The 20,556-nt window shown below is 31.8% G+C and overlaps 1 protein-coding gene across 1 annotated transcript; it reads right to left on the bottom strand.

Moving 5' to 3' along the window:
* Window positions 1-1,991: 1,991 nt before the first annotated feature.
* On the bottom strand, window positions 1,992-7,646 carry LOC126972205 (toll-like receptor 6). Its single transcript, XM_050818831.1, has one exon. The coding sequence runs from the start codon at window positions 7,445-7,447 to the stop codon at window positions 3,419-3,421; it is 4,029 nt and encodes a 1,342-aa protein (XP_050674788.1). The 5' UTR covers window positions 7,448-7,646; the 3' UTR covers window positions 1,992-3,418.
* Window positions 7,647-20,556: the final 12,910 nt, after the last annotated feature.

Below are 20,556 nucleotides of genomic sequence, written 5' to 3'. Positions count from 1 at the left end.
CTATGCACTTTGAGTGAATAAAGACTTACAAATTAATTAATATAAATGGTAATTTGTAATATCATGCATGTTCCTTAGACTTTTTTGATGTGTGAAAAAAATAATAAAGTATAAATTTTAATATGAATTTCATTATTGGACTTTCTTTCTTATAAGTCAAAAGACTTAATCATATTACAAAATTAATTAGTAAAAGGTACTTATTAGAATATTCACCAATAAGAATGATGTAAAATTATCATTTAAGATAATAATTATATGATAATATAATTATGTATCTAATATTTATAAGAAAAAAAATTATTAAAAAGGGTCTAAAATAACTTTCATAACAATGCTTCTTCAACGGAACCAATGTTTTAATTGAGAAACATGGCATTGCAGTATACAGGGCGTCCCAGGGCTATGCCACATGGAGAGAAAGTAGGCACCTTAAATATTTTAGTTCTAACATTTTACTGAAAAATGACTTTAATTTAAAATACATTTTAAGCTGCGTTCATAGATTTTAAAATAATTATCAGGAATAAAACACGTTACACGAGAAACAAATACCCTGTAGCTTTATCATACCAATCGAAAGGCTTATTTTTTGCTACATTATATAACATCACAAATTAAAGGAAGACCATGAATTTTAACATTTGATTGTAAAATTTTGTTAAAAGCATATATAACTAACATTATCATGTTTGACTCCCGGTTCAATCAGGCTATGATTTAAAAATCTTTGAATGCAGCTTAAATTGTTTTTTTTCAATAAAAATAAAGTCTTATTTCAGTAAAGTGTTACATCTACTATATTAAAGGTACTTCCCCACCATGTGGCATAGACCTGGGACATCCTGTATAGTTGAAAGATTAAAACATGTTATGTTTTGCATGCAAATTAAAATCTGAATAAAAAAAAATATTTGTGGATAAGAGATATTTATTTGGGCAGCTTATTAAATAAAAAGACGATTTTCTATGGACATAGAATGAAAAAAAAAACATTATGCCAGTAATAAACATAATCTTGTTATATCTCATGCTATTGTTATAAAAATGTTTATATGTATAAAGTTTACTATAACATAAATTAATTTCTTTATTGTATTTTTTTATGACAATAAGGGAGGAGACGAGCAGGACTCTCAGCTGATGGTAATTGCAAAATAATTGGTAATCGCTCTGCAAATTACAATGCAGTGCCGCTCAGCATTCTTGAAAAACCAGAAACATCTGAGCGGCACTACAATTGCGCCCGTCTCCTTAAGAAATAAGTTTTTAAGTTTTTTTTTTGCCCAGTAATTTGACATTACTTCTTCACGGCAGAAATAAGCGCCGTTGTGGTACCCATAATGTACGCCAGCACCCTGTGCAAGGGAGCCTTCCACTGTATCACAAATTGGTCCTGGAGCGAACGGTTTCTTGCCATGGTATGCAATGGTATGGAAAATGTAAGCATTCAATATGAATATTATAGATATAAATATAATATAATATAAATACAAATAATAAAATAAATTTAATTTAGTCTAAGAGTTCCAGTAAGAATTCCACGTAAGCCTATTACTCCACTTTGTCCTCCACTTCGTCGAACGATCCTAGGTACCAATTCCCTAGTCCCACGGTTATGTAAAATTTTAAATTCTTACAGCATAGCTGATATTGACATATTAAATTCCTTAGCCAAATTCCGCAAGACTATTTGCAGCAACATTGGTAATCTTTAATATTGTTATAATTGGAAAATTAATTTGACTGAGAATAACTATGTAACCCACTCATTTATTAATTAAAAAAAAATGTTTAATACTTAACTTATTCTATATTATACCTAAGATATAATATTTCTGTGCATTCTGTGTTTATTTGTAAGTAATCACTACATTTAGTTCCTAGTTTTTAGTTCTACTTTTTATATTTGTGTGTATTATTGTAAGTGATTGTAAATGAACCTAATAAATAAATAAGCTGATTGTATGAAAGGTAAATAAAAGACGTAATGAGTATAAAAACGTCGGTATAATTTTATTATGTTTCAAGATAACTTTGTACATTTTATACAAAACAATATTTGTTAAGACTAATAATTACAATCCAAAAATTACATTTATTTTCAAATTTATAATTATTAAACCTAGTATCACGATTTAGCTTAATTACAATAATAAAGCAACACGACCGCTCATATTATTAATAAAACAATAACATTGCAAACATATTTCTTATGTACATAATTTATGTATAAAAATTAATTTATCTTACCACTATACATTACATGAATAAATACTGTGATTTTAAGCGTTGCGTGTCAAATTTGAGGTGAAGATATGAGACATAAGATTTAGAAAAAAAGATTAAGCAATTTACTAATAAAACTTAGATAAATATATACGTCTAGATCATAGGTTCTCAAGGTGGGCGATAACGCCCCCTTGTGGGGACTTTCAGGGGGGCAGTAGAAGACCCAGAGAAAATTATGGGGCATTGAGATGGCGCCGATGGGGCGTGGGTAGATTAAAAATATAGTCTAAAAAGGCAAAAAAATACACGAAAATACACTAGAAAAAAACATATTCTCAAAGTGGGCGGTGAACAAAATAAGGTTGAGAAACTATGGTCTAGATGCTCCACTGACTTCTAGCTGTAAGACAACCGATAAAAACAGGCCAGGAATATTAGTTTAGTGTGCGTGACAAGTTACGTCTTACACTCGCGATTTGTATAAAACTTTGTGTTAGTATGCGTGAATTGCTCAAATTAGAGATTTGTTCTTTAGACAATCTTTTTCGACGTTCTTAAAGCTAACTATATATATAGTCTATCTAAGCGTATAAATGTTCTAAACAATTAAAGGAGAGGATAGCTAGATACATTGAAAAGTTTCATCCGTTTTAGATACGCCAAGTATCTTAACAAACGTATTAACATACAAGTTTCAGTATCAATAAAACTGTTAAAGTGGGTAAGTAACCTTATTTCCATTAAAATACAATAAAAGTTGATAAAATTAATATTTTCACGAATTTTCAAACGGTCACAAAAAAATTATTCAATACATTTTTAAACAACTTTTTACAACAAGCACATATAATTATATTTTATACGGTAAATATATAATCTTAATCTATTTGGTGTTGTTTTACAGTGACTGAATAATTTACAAATGACTTTAACAATAAAATAAATTAATATCAGAAGTGCTATTGATTCAGACTTCGCAACTCCTTAAGTATTTGTACAGTTACATAAATACCTTTATTAAAAATAAATTAATGTTATAGATAGATCAATATAATATCATTTACGTATTAAAAATTGACCAAGTTTAAGCAACCTATTTACAGTTTTATTTCAACATACGTGATTTGAATTAAAATGTTGTGATTGTAAGTTAATGTGAAGAAGCCTTATCAAGATCAATTAGTAGTCAGACAAAGTATGTTCGCCCTTTGGTTGATGTATTGCTAGTAATTGAGCGGGGTACGCTTGGAGAAATATCCTCCACCCTTGAATACACATGGCCGCTGCTAGGGGATATCCTCAGGTCATAATTAAACCGAGGACATGTCCTATTGTCGATGGACATGTAACTATTGTTAGAGTTGTTTCCTTCCCCGTATGTGTTGTCCGAGGAAGGCGAGCTTTCATTCTGTGAAGATTCACCCTCAATTCTCTTACAGAATTGTAAAGAATTTGTGAAATTCTGCTTTGAGCAACTATCGTTTGAGACGGGCATTGTTGTATACCTCAATGTTGGGGTTTGGCGTAATGACTTCTTGAACACGTTTTTCTTTCCCTTCACAGTAATAATAGTGTCCGTGGAATTAAGTAATCCAACAAATTTGTCCCAAAATCGCGGGTCATTCCATGACAGGTTTTTAAATTTATCCAGAACAAATCCTAGTTCATCGTTAATTTGATTGTTTTCTACCAATTTGACGAATATTATTTTGTTTACTTCACTCCGATTTAAGGACTTTAGGTAACTATAAAACATATTTTTAAAATGAATATCACATAAATCGTTACATATGAAATTTGTTGTTAGCACAATGAGTAGGCGTTTTGATAATTTTGGGCATTTTGAAAAACTATCTAGTGTTAAAATATTTAATGTTGATTCGTTCATTGTAACTTTTTTTGCTGACATTTTCCTAAACTCTAATTCTGACATAATATTATGATAAACGAAATTATTATCTTTGGTGTTATATACCACGTAGTAATCATACATATTAGTCGAGTTTCCCTCTAATACATGCTCAACATTAGGACAAGATTGTTCTTTAAATAGTGGTATGCCATAATGAGTGTATAACCAATCACTCACATCATATCTAAAAGCATAAAATATAGCTCCAATTAAGCATATAACCACAACAATAATAATTATACCACAGATTACAGCAAAATAATTATCAGGAATGAAAAGAGACTTGGAAATCTCATTTTTGAGAACAGTGGGATCTTCTAGAGATCCCATATATTCTTTACAATGGCTCAGTACTGAAGCAATTGTTATTTTTGTGGGATTACCTTGACTGTCTGTACATAACATTTTTTCAGGATCCCCGGGATCCCTTCTCAACCATGAATCCAATTCGGCTATGCTTTTACAGTCGCATGAATATCGATTGCCTTCGATGGATACATGTGCAAGGCTTGTGGAAGACGATGCCAATAACTTCCACGGATAAAAGTTAATTAACTTGTTATCATCAATTTTGAGAACAGAAAGTGATTTGAGGGTGGAAAAAGTATTATTAGCAACATGCTCTATTGCGTTATGGTCTAAGTAAAGTTCGTTTAAATTATTTAAATGAACAAACTCATCGCCTTTCAATTCCACTAATTTATTATTTTCCAAATGAAGAACTCTTAAAGAATCTATACCTTTAAATGTTTGATTATTAACTTCCTTGAGCTCTGTATTATTCAAAAATAATACTTGTAATTTCTTTTTACCAATGAAAACGTGGTTCCCCAAGTTACTAATATGGTTTCCATCCAAGTATATCTCTGTTGCGTCCATTGGTATTCTTTCTGGAACTTGTGTATAACCAGCGTAGGAACAATCTACGACGTTGGCATTCCAGGTTATATCGTGATAGCATTTACAGTTGTTAGGGCAAATCATTTCACAATCACAAGCAACAAAGTCACAACAATGACATAGAGCAAAACAATGGCTTTCGTAGGGACAGAGAAAGTCTGAAGGTGACATATCTATTATCGTTTTCTTTTCTTTTGCCCGCGAATGTACCAACGAACAATAAGCTTTATCAAGATCTAGCACACGTGGATATTGTCGGCTGTGACTTAAATAATTAATGCGCTGAATCCATTCCATCGAGCAATCACAAACGAATGGATTCCCACTTATAAAGAACTCAGGCAAGTCACTTTCTTCGTCTATTTGATCTAATCGTAACGCATTCATGTCGATTTGTTCAAGTTTGTTATTATTTAACGTAACGGTTGACAGTTTTTGTAGTTTTGAAAAAGATCCAACTTGTATGTATTTGATTTCGTTGTCATTTAAATATAACTTTTCAACAGATATAGGGATCGATGTAACTATTACCTGACTTATATTATTGAAGCTTAAATCTAATAATTTAATATTAGTATTCGAATACAAGTCGTTGTTGAAAAATGTATGAATAATATTCATGTGTAAATCTAACCATTCCAGACTACTAGGAAAACTAGAAAAGTCAAAAGTAGATATTTTATTTGCCGACATATTTAGCCAAACTAAACTATGTAAAGAGTTGAAAATACCATTAAACTCAGTGATATCATTTCCATCCATGCGCAATAATTTTAAATTAATATTTTTACGAAAACATCCTTCAGCTACATGCATTATTTTATTTGAAGCAAGGTTAAGAACCTGAAGTTGAGGCAAGTGCTCAAAGGTATTCTCATTTAAATAGGTAACTTTGTTATCTACGAGCCGTAGCCCAAACAATTCCGATAAACCATGGAAATTCTCGCGGCTTATATGAGATATATTATTATTTCCTATGTCCAATGATCGCAAAGACCGCAATTTACGAATTGAAACAGGAACTGACGATAATACATTATCATTCAAACCTAAATCTTCTATTGTCGTAATGTTGTCAAACGCGTTGTCATCAATATGTTTAATTTTGTTGTTATCTAAAAACAACTCATGTAGTACATGAAGATCTGTAAAAAGGTGAGTGTGAATATGGAAAAGTTTGTTATGCGATAGTGTTAGAGAGTGCAAATTCCGCAATTCCTCAAAAGCATGTTCTTCAATTGAAATAATTTCATTATGTTCTAAATTTAATTTTTGTAAACTATACAAATCCTGAAACGTATACCGATCTATCCTATTTAATCTATTATAAGAGATATTTAAGATAACCATACGACATAAACCTATAAAAATACCCTTACTTATCCATTGACTAGTTAAATGATTGTACGACAAATCCAGTATTTGCAATTGTTCCATATCTGCGAATAAACCTGGTTGTAACACATTTAAAGAATTATTACGCAAATAAATTTCTTTCAAAAACTTTGTATCTGAGAAAATGTCTATAGATATACTATCTAAGAAATTATTTGATAAATTTAAAACTTCTAAACTTATAAGACCACTGAAAGCTCCATGTTCTATAGAAGATATTGCATTGTTTTGAAGAAATAATTTTGTTAGTGAACGTAATTTAGATAAACTGTAGTCAGATAACACTATCAAATCATTAAAAGATATATCCAGACTTTCTAAAACTAAATTACAACTTCTAACACTCAAGTTCTGCTCACGTAATGAGTCTGAAAATCCAAGAGTTTTTATGTTTTGCAAATGATTTTTTGTCAGGTTCAACGTCTTTAAACTGTATAAAGAGCAAAACGTTTCAGTTTTGGTATTCCATATATTATTGTCACTTAGATTTAGATCGTTTAACTCACTCAGTCCAGTAAACGCTTGTTCATGTAACTCCATCGTCATTGCAGACCATTCACTGTTGTGCGTTGTCACGTGCAAGCGTTTCAGGTCTTTGAAATTTTCAAATGCTCTCGCGGGAATTTGCCGTATCTTGCATTTATCTAAAATTAGATTTCGCAATTTCCCGAGGTTCGTGATTTTTCCTGATACTTTATCAGGATGGGTCGCAAGAGTGCTCTCGAAGAATAGTATCTCGCTGCATTGAACGTGCAGGGACGTCACGTCATCTAAGTAAGTTTGACTTATATTCTGTAACAGGTGGTCCAAGCTACTTATGGTGCGAATCTTGCAGAATAAAACAGTGTTTTCCGGCATTTCCGTTTCGGAGCTGCGGTACGCACATTCATGTGGCATCTCAGAAGCTGCGCTCTTCTCGAAGACATAGCAATACAGTAACACATACACTATGATATGAATGAATACTCGACGCTCAAGTTTTTTCACAACAGTTTGTATTATTGGCATTTTACGTTATGTGAAAAGCAGGGTGGCGTTGAGTTCTGCAGTGCCATTTATAATGAGGCGTAATGGTCGATCGCTTCATAAATATTCACACAACGCGACAGGAAAAACATCGCGGCACGCGTGGCATGATCGCACAGTCGCGGACGCGTCAAACTAACAACGCCTATAGCTGGCGACGGCTGTCGACGTACTGAGCTCTCGGCTCTCAGCGCTTAGTACTTGCTAGCTACTAGCTCCGCCTTACGTCGCCTTCCGCCCGCTGCCACCCGCCCGAACCTCGACGTCTGAAGAAACTTCATCCCATAGGCAATACAGAGGGTGCATACGCCACTAAATTATTCTCCTGCGGTTGTATCGAGCGCTTATAATAAACAAAATGAGGCAAGTTCCAAGAGTTGAAAAGTTTTACGAGTCGAAACACAGTAACTTCTCTGATTTCATCAACGCAAAATGTTCTTATTTGCATATTTATCAGAAAAATAGTCATATTAAGTATCTATTTAGGTAAACAATTTGCAGTACATTACAAAGTTTTTAAAAAATTTAAGCTTGAATTTAATTCATTTATTAATGACATATTTATATTTCGATGAAATATTTTAATAAACAGAATACTTTGCCTCAAGACAGTATACTTTTATTTAGCTTATATTGTAAATTTTGGTTAATATTACAAAAAGCACTTGTTTCTCCTTTCATAATTCTAAATTACTGTCATATAAAGACAAAACTTCTTAAGAGTGTTTACATATTAGGATACAAAAAGCCACTTTGCAAGAAAAGAAAAATAGCCCATTGAATATGGAAATGTTTTCTGCGAATAAGCTTTAAAAAAGGGACTAATATCGTGACATCGAGCGCACCTGTTGTGTAAAACACAAGAAACTTTTTACTTCGCACGAAAATGGGATAAAAGCCTCACAAAATAGTTTCTAGGACACCACATGCTTCTGAAGTTACCGTGTGCTCTTACGGGTATGAAAATCACTTGGCAACTTTTATTATGCAGTTTGTTCTGAAGTGTAGTCGGTAGGATACTCTTCGGTTCTTAACTTTTTTATCATAGTCTTTTATAGGTCGTCTGGGACGAAATTCATATCAGAATAAATTATAACACGAATTAAACTGTCAAACTTAATTTACTTAGAAAGGTTGTCTGTTTGTTCGTATTTAATGTATCGTGGGAAGGGAAGATTAATATTATAAATGTGAATCTAAGTTTGTTTGTTCCGCTTTCACGCCTAAACCACTAAACTTATTTTGATGAAATTCAGTACAGAGACAGTCTAGAGCTTGGGAAAAGACATAGTCTACATTTTTTTTTGCGAAAAAAAGACTTGGAGGGGTTGAAATAGGGGATGGAAGTTGGATTGGAAGTCTGTCATTATCGAAGATAACACTTTGTAATTAGGCACTTGATTAGAAATAAATAAACATTTGTTCTAGCGTTTTTGAAATTTCGACATGTGTGGGGTTGAAATAGGGAATGAAAGTTAGTATTGAAGTCCAAACAAAGTCAAGCTTTCACGCGGAGCTTCGAATTCATATTTGATTATATTTGGTAAAAAAACGCTTAAAAGTTACAGGAGTAGATACTCTCAGAAAAAAAAATCCCATTCGAAACTATATGTGGCTCAAGAGCATGTAACCCGCAATATTTTATGATTTAGCATAGGATCGAAAACAAAATAAAGAAGAGTTTAAAAATGTATTAAAATAAGTAATTTAAAGTTAACCGCAGCAGTTTGTATATAGTGTTGTTTACAAAGTATTCAAAACAATCTGCCCAAAGTTACTATTCTACACGGACGAAGCGGGTAAAAGCTAGTAGTAAATGACGCTAAAAGTAAAAGATCTCCTGAAAGTGACGCCTGAAAAAAATATTGGATAAGGTTATATTGATTTATTAATTAAGTTTAAGAGACTAAAGTTTGCCTGAGAGGTAAGGACTGTGTAATATTATACATATTGCAAGCTAATGATAAGTACCTAAATGAAATAATACTTTGTTGACATATTTTTTTTTGGAATTGTTTCAAATCATCATTTACAATAAAAAGATCAAAATTAGACCTCATTTGAATCCTTTTATCAAGTATGTATTTGTTTTAAGGCATTTACTCATTGCTTCTTAACTACCTGACGGTAGGTATTATGACTTATGCCCATAAAAAAGGTTTCTCGTGGTAAAAAAATTCCCATAGATGAGCAGGACGTTCAGCTGATGGTATGTATTAATTACATTACAATGCAGTGCCTATTATTATATTCTATTATTTATATTTATTATATTCTGAGCGACACTACAATAATTGGGCTCCTCGCCTTGAGACATAAGTTGGCAAGTCTCATTTGCCCAGTAAATTCACTAGCCATGGCGCCCTTCACACCGAAACACAATTCACGGCAGAAATAGGCGCCGATGTGGTACCCATAATCTAGCCTGCATCCTGTGCAAACGAGCCTCCCACTAGTAACATTTCGAGGATTTAATTTCTAAATAAGGTATACTTTAATAACACCAGTTTTCATAGTGAATCTATAATGCTATTCATTCAAGTCACACGAAAATCCTCAAACAAACAGATTGACTTAAAAAAAATCCGATCGATTTTTTGTCGAAATCGAAAAATATGTATCTAAACATCATAGCCTACTAACTCTACACATATGGCATTCAAATGAGTTTCCGTACAACACATTTCCATTTTGTCGGAACATCGCGATATATCAAGTTAGCTATAAACTTCACTTGTCGTACATTCTTTGAATTTCTAGAATTCTACAGCATAAAGTACTATTTCACACATGCGATCCTTGCAACTGCATAATATCATAAAAATGCTGAATCTACGCTGCAATAATATCTTACATATAACAAAGTAGGGTGCGTGTTACATTAAATTTGTTCCTTAAGTATTTTAAAACTAAATGAAAATGTATTTAAAATTGTTATAATATTTTAAATTATTGATGTTATTAAATCACATCTACTCTATCTAATGTAAAATTTACACGTCATACTTTTAAAGTTATACTTCTTATTGTGTATACTCACAACGTCACGATTTCCGACACCATGAAGTTAGCGTTAAAACTACCTCTATATCATGTAGATATCAATCTATACATAAGATATTTATTTTGTCTACACCCATGCATTAAATCCTCTATTAAAGATTCTAAAACAGTAAGCTTATTGCCAACATTAAAACACCCAATGTCCTAATAACCATTACATCATCCAAACGATTTTTGTAATGAAATTCAGTACAACATTACAACACTCGTTTGGATAATGTTATGGTTACTAGGACTGACCTTTTTTAATGTTAGCAGAAAGCTAACTGTTTCAGAATCATTTATAGAGGATTCATATGTAGATAAAGTATTGTATGCATCTGTTATTATTAATTACTTATTAAAACACTCTTGTGATACTATTAGCACTCATACAACCCACATTCGTATTTTCATACCCCTTATTATACAACAGTTGCAAAAATAACTATTACAAGTCACACTGTTAATGTCAATATATTACAACAGGTAACTATGGCTAACCAACTGTCAAAGTACCAATTACTTTTCTATATATATAAATAGTTAAATAAAATTCTGCTGCTGCAGCCACATTGTCGCGGAAGGCGAAGTTTTGAGCTAAGTATTAATTTTGTCTTTCTATGCCAAATAATGACCTTATTTCAACAGTTGCAATCAGACGCATTATGAATCGATTTTTTCACTTCAATTGAATATACGAAAATGACTTTACCATTATTTGTCATGTCACAAGCTAAAGAATTAGCAACGAATGGACCTTGATTGTTCGATATTTTATTTGGGATACTGTGTACTAATATTTCACTGATCCCATTAACTTTTCGTAACTTAAGATCTAAAAAGGACTTTTTCTTTATTAATATACAAACATAACCTAATAATATATTGTAATATATACAAATAAAAAAAAATATGTAAAAATTTAAATCTATATAAATTGAAATATTAAAAGGCGTAAAAGGCATTTATTTTGTCAATATTGATTCCATTAGAATTCTTTTTGATGTGATTTCTAATATACTAGATGCTACTACTCTGAAAAAAATTAGGAAGTTCACTGGCGTTCTAAATCGCATCAAATCATATAGTACAGGATCCCTGGTACACTTTTCATCAATTATTACTAACAAGCTTCGTGAGCCTTTTGACTACAGTAATGTTGGTAAATGGTAGCTAAATAGGGGTAGCAAGGATAAAATATGTTGATTTGACGAATTTTAAAAATATATTACTAACCGGATTTTACTTTGTTTATTATCGAGATAGTTATCTAAATAACGTGAAAAAATATTTGTCCGACAAAACATGAGGTTTTGTTTGGGAGTCCCCTCCTCTCCAACATGTATGATAAACATGATCTTGAAAAATAATTACTAACCAGCTGATTTTTTTTATTGGTTAGCTAACATTTGCATAGTTTATTAGTTTATTTTAAAGTTTATTAGTTATATATCAACCAAGAAAAATTGGGTAATAGTTTTTAATTCGTCAAATCAACATATTTTATCCTTGCTACCCCTATTAAGCTATCATTTACCAACATTACTGTAGTCAAAAGGAAGCTCACGAAAAATCAGCTTGTTAGTAATAAATGATGAAAAGTATACCAGGGATCCTGTACCAATTTATTTATATATAGGTATCAATGTATACAGGTATTGTTCTAAAACTCTACTTAGAAATATAAAAACGAATAATGTTTTGATGTCTGAGTACAGCCCCATCAATATAATACAAAGGTTTTAATAAGTGCAGAATACGTACAGCACAGCTAAGTATACACCATATAAAACAATAACCCTTCACTGGTCCTATAATGAACGAAGCAGGTGATTTAATTTTGCTGACCCTTTACAAACACATGGCAAAAATAAACCTTACTCTCCCTTTGTTTACATAATTCTCATCGAAATGAAAAATTGAATAGTCTGCCAGATATAAGCTGAAACGACAATGTAACCCCGGTAGATCTATAGTTACAAATTATTTGAAATCGCTTATAAAATTTTAGCGAACCTTATATTTTTACAGGTACGGTTCAAATTGCTATGAAATCCCTTAGCATGAGACTAGCTTCAATATTGTCAAAAGTAAAATAAACACGGTGTAAATTAGTGCAAGAAAGATGGTACAATTAACAAATAGAAGAGAAATGAATCCAACAAACTATTAGTCATTCTCACGTGATTATCTTAGAATAACATCATTATTCAAGCCCAAATCACATACAAAAAATATAATAATATGTTCATTCGTTTTAGAATAACATTCTCAAAGAGACTCATTTATTATTAGAGGAGAGTACAGAAATAAAATAATGTGAGTTAGACCCGTTTTTTAAAGATCATAATATATTTTTCTGCCGATTAAATTTAATATTGTTTCCTTTGCTGGTATAATTAGGTAACAGTGTATTTAATTTAGTGTGAGTAGATTTATCTTCCAAATAGTTGTTGTAGAATATGATACTAAACTATAACACTAATATAATCAAGCCACCATGGCAGAAATCATCACAACAATGATAGCAATGCACACGAAGAGTAAATAGTAGTTTTAAAATACTTAAAAAAACTAGGAAAACTGTGGACCCTAAAGGCCATCCCTGCAACTTTCTGATGATTCCATTTCAAGCTCAAAAATATAATTTTTGTTATTTTAAGCTCTTCGAGTCTGTTTTGATGAGAGAATGATTTTTTCAAATACTACGAAATTTAATGTGATCAAATGCATGTTCTTAGTTCTTTTATAGAATATAAAAAAAGCAGAAAACTTCTTGACTATTTTTAAGATAGTGTCTGTATGTCTGACTGCGTGTGAGTGTGTGCATGTTGCCATTTGAAAGGGCTTGACCAAACTGAGATATTTAATACAATTTGGATCTAAATCTACCGGGATTTTGAGAAATCTCAAAACATCTACCAAAAAATTTTAACGGCTTTACCGATCGACTAAAAACTGCGTGAAAATCGGTTAATTCATTTAAAAGTAATTGTGGTTTAAATTAAAATAGGTTTTTATCTAACTTTTATCAGACTTTTGAAAATAAACATAGAACAGCTCTTTGAGCTTTGAATAACTTGTAGTATGTGTTGTGTTTTGGTATGGAATAGCGGGACGTTGCAGGGATTGCCGTTAGGAACAACCATTTTCCTAATTTTTGTTATTTGTTATTATAATGGCACACACTGCCCAATATTCGAATGTCGAATAACGAATTTAGGACCTCTTCATTTTATTAAAATCGGTTACAATATAGTTGAACAGAATTTAAATTAATTTTCTTGTGTAAGCTCATATAATATGCCTATGATTCCACCAAATTGTTATTTTGTTGTATTTTAATTAATTTGGTATAAAATTTAAGCGGTAATGTTATTATAGGCACAATCCACCAGTGAATATTACCCCATTGGCAATTTTCAATACATAACAGATAAGCCTTTAGTAAAACGGGATTTTATCGAGTTGTAAGCTGTTAAATTGACAGTAACACGCGCTAATGATAATATTTGTAAATAATCATCTAGATGTAATTATTGCGTAAATGTTATCAACCATATTCACCTGATTTCGACTGTATAGTGAAAATATTGAAAGAATTGTGAACACAAATTAATTCAACTTTGTGCCTTAAAATTTTAAAAATAATTTGTTCTTATAATAACTTGACTTAAATAACTGCTAACTTATATATATTTGTTTTAAGTCTTACAACATTTTCACTGTTTTTATTTTAATTCAATTAATTTCTTAAGTAGTAATGAATTGTTCTGATAATTAGCATTAATTGTAATCTATGTGGTTTTGTACATAAATAAATTTTTAAATACTTAAAAAAAATCACTGACAATTTTTTTTTAATTTTAAAGTTTTCTCGATAGTCTTTTCTACCAACGTATCTTTTGGCTTATTACCAGGGACCCAGGATTTGAACATACATAAGTATACACCCACCCTCACACACACACACACACACATACACACACACCCAGAGCAACACACACACACACATATACAGAGTGCACTTTTTGACCTTTCGGTTCATATTGTTAACCTTAGGATGTAAATTGGTTGCCTACAGGACAGGCTACGCCTAGTGTAGGGACCAATTATAATGTAATATTGTGTGATAAAGTGTCTGTATATAATAAATAAATAAATAAAAATATTCAGTGTCTATTTACTGCCTGTAGTGATCCTGATACATAATAGTTAAATAAATTTAGATTACCACATTACCAATAAATTTAGGTCCCCAATATTTCTGCACTATATATAAAAGAGCAATCCTTTAAATCTAGTTAAGCAATTGGTAAATACACCAATACACTTATTCTCCAGAGGCTCTCGATGTTTGGTTAGCCGTACTGATTGCTTTCACCGAACTTTTGAGTCCACTTTAACCAGTCACCTGTGTGAAGTCATGGTTGAGTGGTTGATTAAATGATTTTTAGATTATGCCCTTTGACAAGACGAAAGTTTCTATTATTATTATTTATATTGAGACCTGTGCCTGCAGATTATTGTAACTATTTATCTGTGTCACATCATAATAGATTTAATGATTAATTCTTAATATCAGATATATTATTATCTTTATTATTATTATTCGTAACTATTATAAAACAATATTTAATGTATCTTTTGTTTGCTTCAGTATGATCTTAATTAACAGTTTGTAAAGTAAAAAACAGCTTAGACTTGCCCTAAACCTGCATCTAATGACATAGCTCGTAACCTCAAAATTCTAGATGAACACGTGAATTTTACTTTAGTGTACCTACCAGTATTGCGGTAATCAGTATTTTGATGCCAATAATACCGATAACAATACATTTATATGATAAAATTATGAAATTTTTGTTAATTTATATAATTTTCGTCTTTCTTCTTCTTCGTAAGGCAGAAATTGATGTTAATTATGTAATGGTTATTCGACAATCATAGACATAGTGAAATAATTGAATATATATATATATATTCTATTCAAGTAGTAGTGGTTCGTAAAAGTGATTTTATCATAATTATAATTTTTTTTATATTTTAGTTAAGTGTAAGTTTTTTGTTTTTTTAACTACTATTTATTAATTAAATTTACTTCATAACGATACGCTCAATATGGTTCATCCTTACGCTATAAGGATTTTTAACATAAGGACGATAAACTTTGCAAAAATTTTAAAAACAAATCTGATTGCTACCAAAGTGAATCACTCAACTGAAGTCGGTTCAGTAAGTTTAGAGTAAAAGGGAACATATACACCTTACACATGCATCCATTTTTTTAAATATTAAAGGCGAAAATGACCTATTAGAATGCACATAAATCGTCGATCAAATATTTTTTTGCATCAATTATGAGTAATGCATTTAGCAGGCAAGTAAGGGTGACGGTCATTTTCAGCCGTCAATACAAACCATAGCATTATGCACAAATATTAATAGAAGTCAATGATCTGCTTAAGTTAATTGGATAATTTATAGTTATTGCCGGTTATTCATATCGTTTTATATTTGGTGTAAGCGCCAAAATGTCTGATGTAGCCTAAGATATGTCGAAATAATTTTATTAGTTTAGACTTATTATAAATACTTATTAGACTTTGAACTAGAGTATATTATTATAAAATAATAACGTGATTTTTTAAGAAGATAACAAATAAAAAAAAATTGATTTTATTTGATTATTTTTTAATAATATATCTTTAGCATCAATTCTGTGAAGTTTCAAAAGATCACTTCAACACAAGTAACGCGTTTCCACGATGCATTTTCAGGAGCTGTTGACTGGCCAAACGCTAAAAAGTTTGTCTTGTTAGCCTTTTAAATGACAAAAAATAGTTTCTATCATTATTACACCGACCAATTACAAAAGGTGTAAAAAATTTAAATATATTATAACAATACAAAATTAATCAAGTGTTTTATTGCGTCAATCTAGGTTTGCCAAAATTACACAGTTGAGCTTTTCCACTCAAGAAGTTTAAAATTACATTTATATTATTTATTAATAAATGCAATAAACATCATAAGCATATTTACTTACGTGTGTAAGTAAAAAAGTAAATAAAATAAAAATACTCGAAAGATATATAAAAAAAAAATTTCATTTTTATGTAGACATCTTTATGTATTGTGAAGAGGTATTATATTCACTTACTTAAATTATTATTCACAGGCTCTTTGACTTTATTGATATATTAAGCTTATCACACGGTCGGTTTGTTCAGACTTCATTGGGGTGGCACTATAACTTAGCACTGCCAATATCAGCATAGCATTACCATGCTAGCAGCAATGATCTTAATGTATGATGTATGACCGTATCTGAAAAATATATTATTCCGCGATGGTTTGCATATAAACCTCTCAGGTTAATCTTATAATTCTTATTTTTTTTTATGGAAAAGTAGGACAATCCAGCGTTCGGGTCACCTAGTGTAAAGTTATCACCGCCGCCCACATTCTCTTGTATCACCAGAGTAATCACAGGAGGGTTGTCAGACTTTAAGGCAGGTATACGGGCATTTTTGAAGGTACCCAAGTCGTGTCGGCCCGAAAACACCGCAGAAGGAAGTTCATTCCACATTTTGTAGTACGTGGAAGGAACCTACTTGAAAAACGTGCCGTGGAGGTTCGCTACACATCCAGATAGTAGGGATGATATCCTTACTTATGTCGTGTCATGCGAATCAGGTGAAACAGCTCTTCGGAACACTCCTCGTGATAAATGACGCGACGTCTCTACGCAACGCCAAGTGATCCAGCCGTTCACAGAGCACAGAGTCCCCGACAATTCAAGCTGCTCTGCGTTGCACGCGGTCAAATGCATCGAGCTGATACTGGGGTGCGCCATACCAGAGACGTTATGATTACTAACTACTAATTACATCTTGCAATGGACATTTGACTTTGGACCAACCAACGGGTTTGTTAATAAAACAAATAATTATAGTAAAGACCTTGATACGTATTGATAAACAAAACACATAATACCAATTTTCCACAAGACTTCTAAAGTAACGCATGATCATTACTATTTGGCTGACATCAAAATATGCAACCGTTTTAATGTCATATACTTATTAGGTTACGTACCTGCCTAGAGGGTAACCAAAGTAAGCTTCATTGTTCAGATTTCGCTGTTCGGCCGTCCACCCGTTTGTATCTCATAAGCCGGAACAACTGAAATTACGAGAGAATGTGTATTATTACTAGAAATGCCGCCATTACCAAAAACCAAATCCAAGATTGCAAATTCCAAAAAGTTTCATTTACAAGACTAATTAAAAGTACATATTATGTCTTGTTATAGTCGTGTAGGATACCAACATTTTTTTTATAGAAAAGTAGGACAAACGAGCGTACGAATCACCTGGTGTTAAGTGATAAGTAAGGAAGGTGTTGACGCACTTTTGTTGAAGGTACCCATGCCGTATCGTCTCGGAAATACCGCACAAGGAAGCTCATTGCACAGCTTTATTGTACGTGGAAGAAAGTTCCTTGAGTACCGTACTGTGGAGGAAGGCCACACATCTAGATGGTGGGGATGATACCGGTATTTCTGGCATGTGAAGGTGGTAATCGGCAGCAGGAAGCAGGAACGAAACAGCTTCAGCAAACTTCGGAACACTCCCATTGATAAATGTGATAGAAGACACACAATGAAGCGACGTCACTACGGAACGCCAGATGATCGAGCACACAGAGACTATGATGTTATATATGAACATTAAACCGAGACTCTTCAGTCTTGGAGTGAGGCCGGCCTAATGTAGTCGAGTTTAGCCCTAGTCTTATTTGTTTTTGTGCATCGGTAAGCATTCTGGGTACCCAGCGCGCCGTCATTGTTGACTGGCCCGAACCAAGGCCATCATTTGCATTAGAATATCAACTTAATCCTTCACAAGCTTTACTTCTCGAAAAGCCGGATTGGTCTTGATAGGGACATAAAGTACACTGGTTCATTCTTAGTTTAAAAATTGCAATTATTTACAAATAATAATTTTTCTTTCAACCTTGTTATCAAGATAAATAAATTCATACAAATATTATAGCCAAATGATACTTTTTAGTCGTAATATAAAGTTATATTATATGGGCGGAATCGGAATCTAAACCAATCTCAAGTTCACTGGAGCTCACAAAAAAATCATCAAAATCGGTCCAACCATTTAGGAGGTAGTTCAATTGTGAATCTAAACCATTCTCGAATCCAACTGAAGACACACACAAATCTCAAATTCACTGGAACACACAAAAAAATCATCGAAATCGGTCCAGCCATTTAGGAAGTAGTTCAATTGTGAATCTAAACTCGTCAAATCTCCAACGTTAATTTTATTATTATATAATGGAAACAAATAAATGAACAAAGAAACTAATTGGCACAATTTCGTCTAATTAATAGAACTCAATTATAAGACGAATTTTCATTCGTATTACAATCTAATGAACTAATTTCATACTTAATTATTTCGATTAAGACATAAATTTCAATTTATTTTTCATCGTCTCAAATTAGGCTGTTACTTGATGGACAAAAATATTGCGTAATAGGTTTGGTAGGGAAATAAATATTATTTAATAATTTATGAACAATAATGACAATGGTGAAGAGTTTATAATGTCAGCTTGTAATTCTACATTAATCACGTTATTAAAATATATGAATGAGAATAATAAAAATAAACAATTCCTCGATAGAAAGAAATCACAAATGTTGACTTGAAATCATATTTATATTGAATCAAAGTATACAATTAAGCAGCTAAAATGGCGTTGGACAAGACATGTGATTAGAAGCAAACAAGATAAATGGACAAAAGACATAATAGAGTGGTATCCAAGATATGGAAAAATAAATAGAGGGAGACAAACGATACGATAGGAAGATGATTTCAAAAAGATTGCTGGACCAACATAGAGAAGAACAACTTAAGTCAGGACAATGTGGTAAGATCTGGAGGAGGCCTATATCGGCGGACAAGCGAGCAATGATTAACATAAGATATATAACATACATATATTAGGTGAAATATAATTATAATAATTTAATATATTAAGATGTAGCATAAGTTAAAAATGTACCTTTTTAGAACAGGTTTAGTAAAGGCTTCATTCATTCATTCAAAGTATATTATTTAGTTACAATTGTGTATATAAAACGTAACATGTAGAATGCAAAGTTGTCACATTTGAGGCTCGTATAGATCTAAGTCGGAACAAAACTAATTTGCGAGTCCAGCACCGGAACTCGTGAAATCCGACGAAAAGCAGAAAATGGGACGTCGTTTGGGAATTTTCTAATTACGTTTTCAAAGACACCTCGTTTGTTGAACATGTGACATCCGAGTGAAAAAGGTCACGTACAGAAATTGGAAATTCTGCTTGCTTTTGTGCGGGAGAGCGCGTTCGACCAGAATCTGCCTTTTGATTTTCCTATTAACGTATTTCATTTGGGCGATTGTCCGAAATTACGCGACACAATTGAACCGGGAAGCGTTCGTGCTCGGTATAGCTGCCGTTATCACAGACACTCAATAATACAGATATTTATTTGTTGCTGTACATTTATAACGAACTTTTGCATGTGGTTTCGTTGTCTCTTTGAAAATCTGGCACTAAAATATATCCTAGTAGTTTTAATGCGCTGTAAGCTCGTCTTATAATAAATAACTTAAATATAAATTAGGGTAAAACAAACCAAATCATAATATAAATTTTTTATTTTATTTTATTTATTTGGAAAACCAACAGCTTTAAAAACTTAAACGATACTTAAAATAATTACAGAGAGCCAATTATAGGTTTCCACAATTAGTGCTAGAGTAGAAAAATTTAACTGACAACGTGAGCATATACAATTCGAAAATTACAATTTACATTATCATTAAAGTTAAAGTTAGTAACTAAAGTATTTATTGGCTTGTTAAAAGAAAAAAATTAACTTTACTTTATTTGATTTCATGAAATTAAAACTATCATTACGAGGAAGTGTTTCAAGAATCTTAGCAGCATTTCCTAGTAAGATAGTTAGGCTG

The sequence above is a fragment of the Leptidea sinapis genome, chromosome 25, assembly GCF_905404315.1.
Source record: "Leptidea sinapis chromosome 25, ilLepSina1.1, whole genome shotgun sequence".
NCBI classification, from domain to species: domain Eukaryota; kingdom Metazoa; phylum Arthropoda; class Insecta; order Lepidoptera; family Pieridae; genus Leptidea; species Leptidea sinapis.
The sequence above is the reverse complement of the archived record's forward strand: the minus strand, read 5'-3'. Positions and strand labels throughout refer to the sequence as shown.

Bases quoted from the DNA above. Each gene is read 5' to 3' on its own strand.
- LOC126972205 (XM_050818831.1), bottom strand. From the start codon at position 7,447: ATGCCAATAATACAAACTGTTGTGAAAAAACTTGAGCGTCGAGTATTC.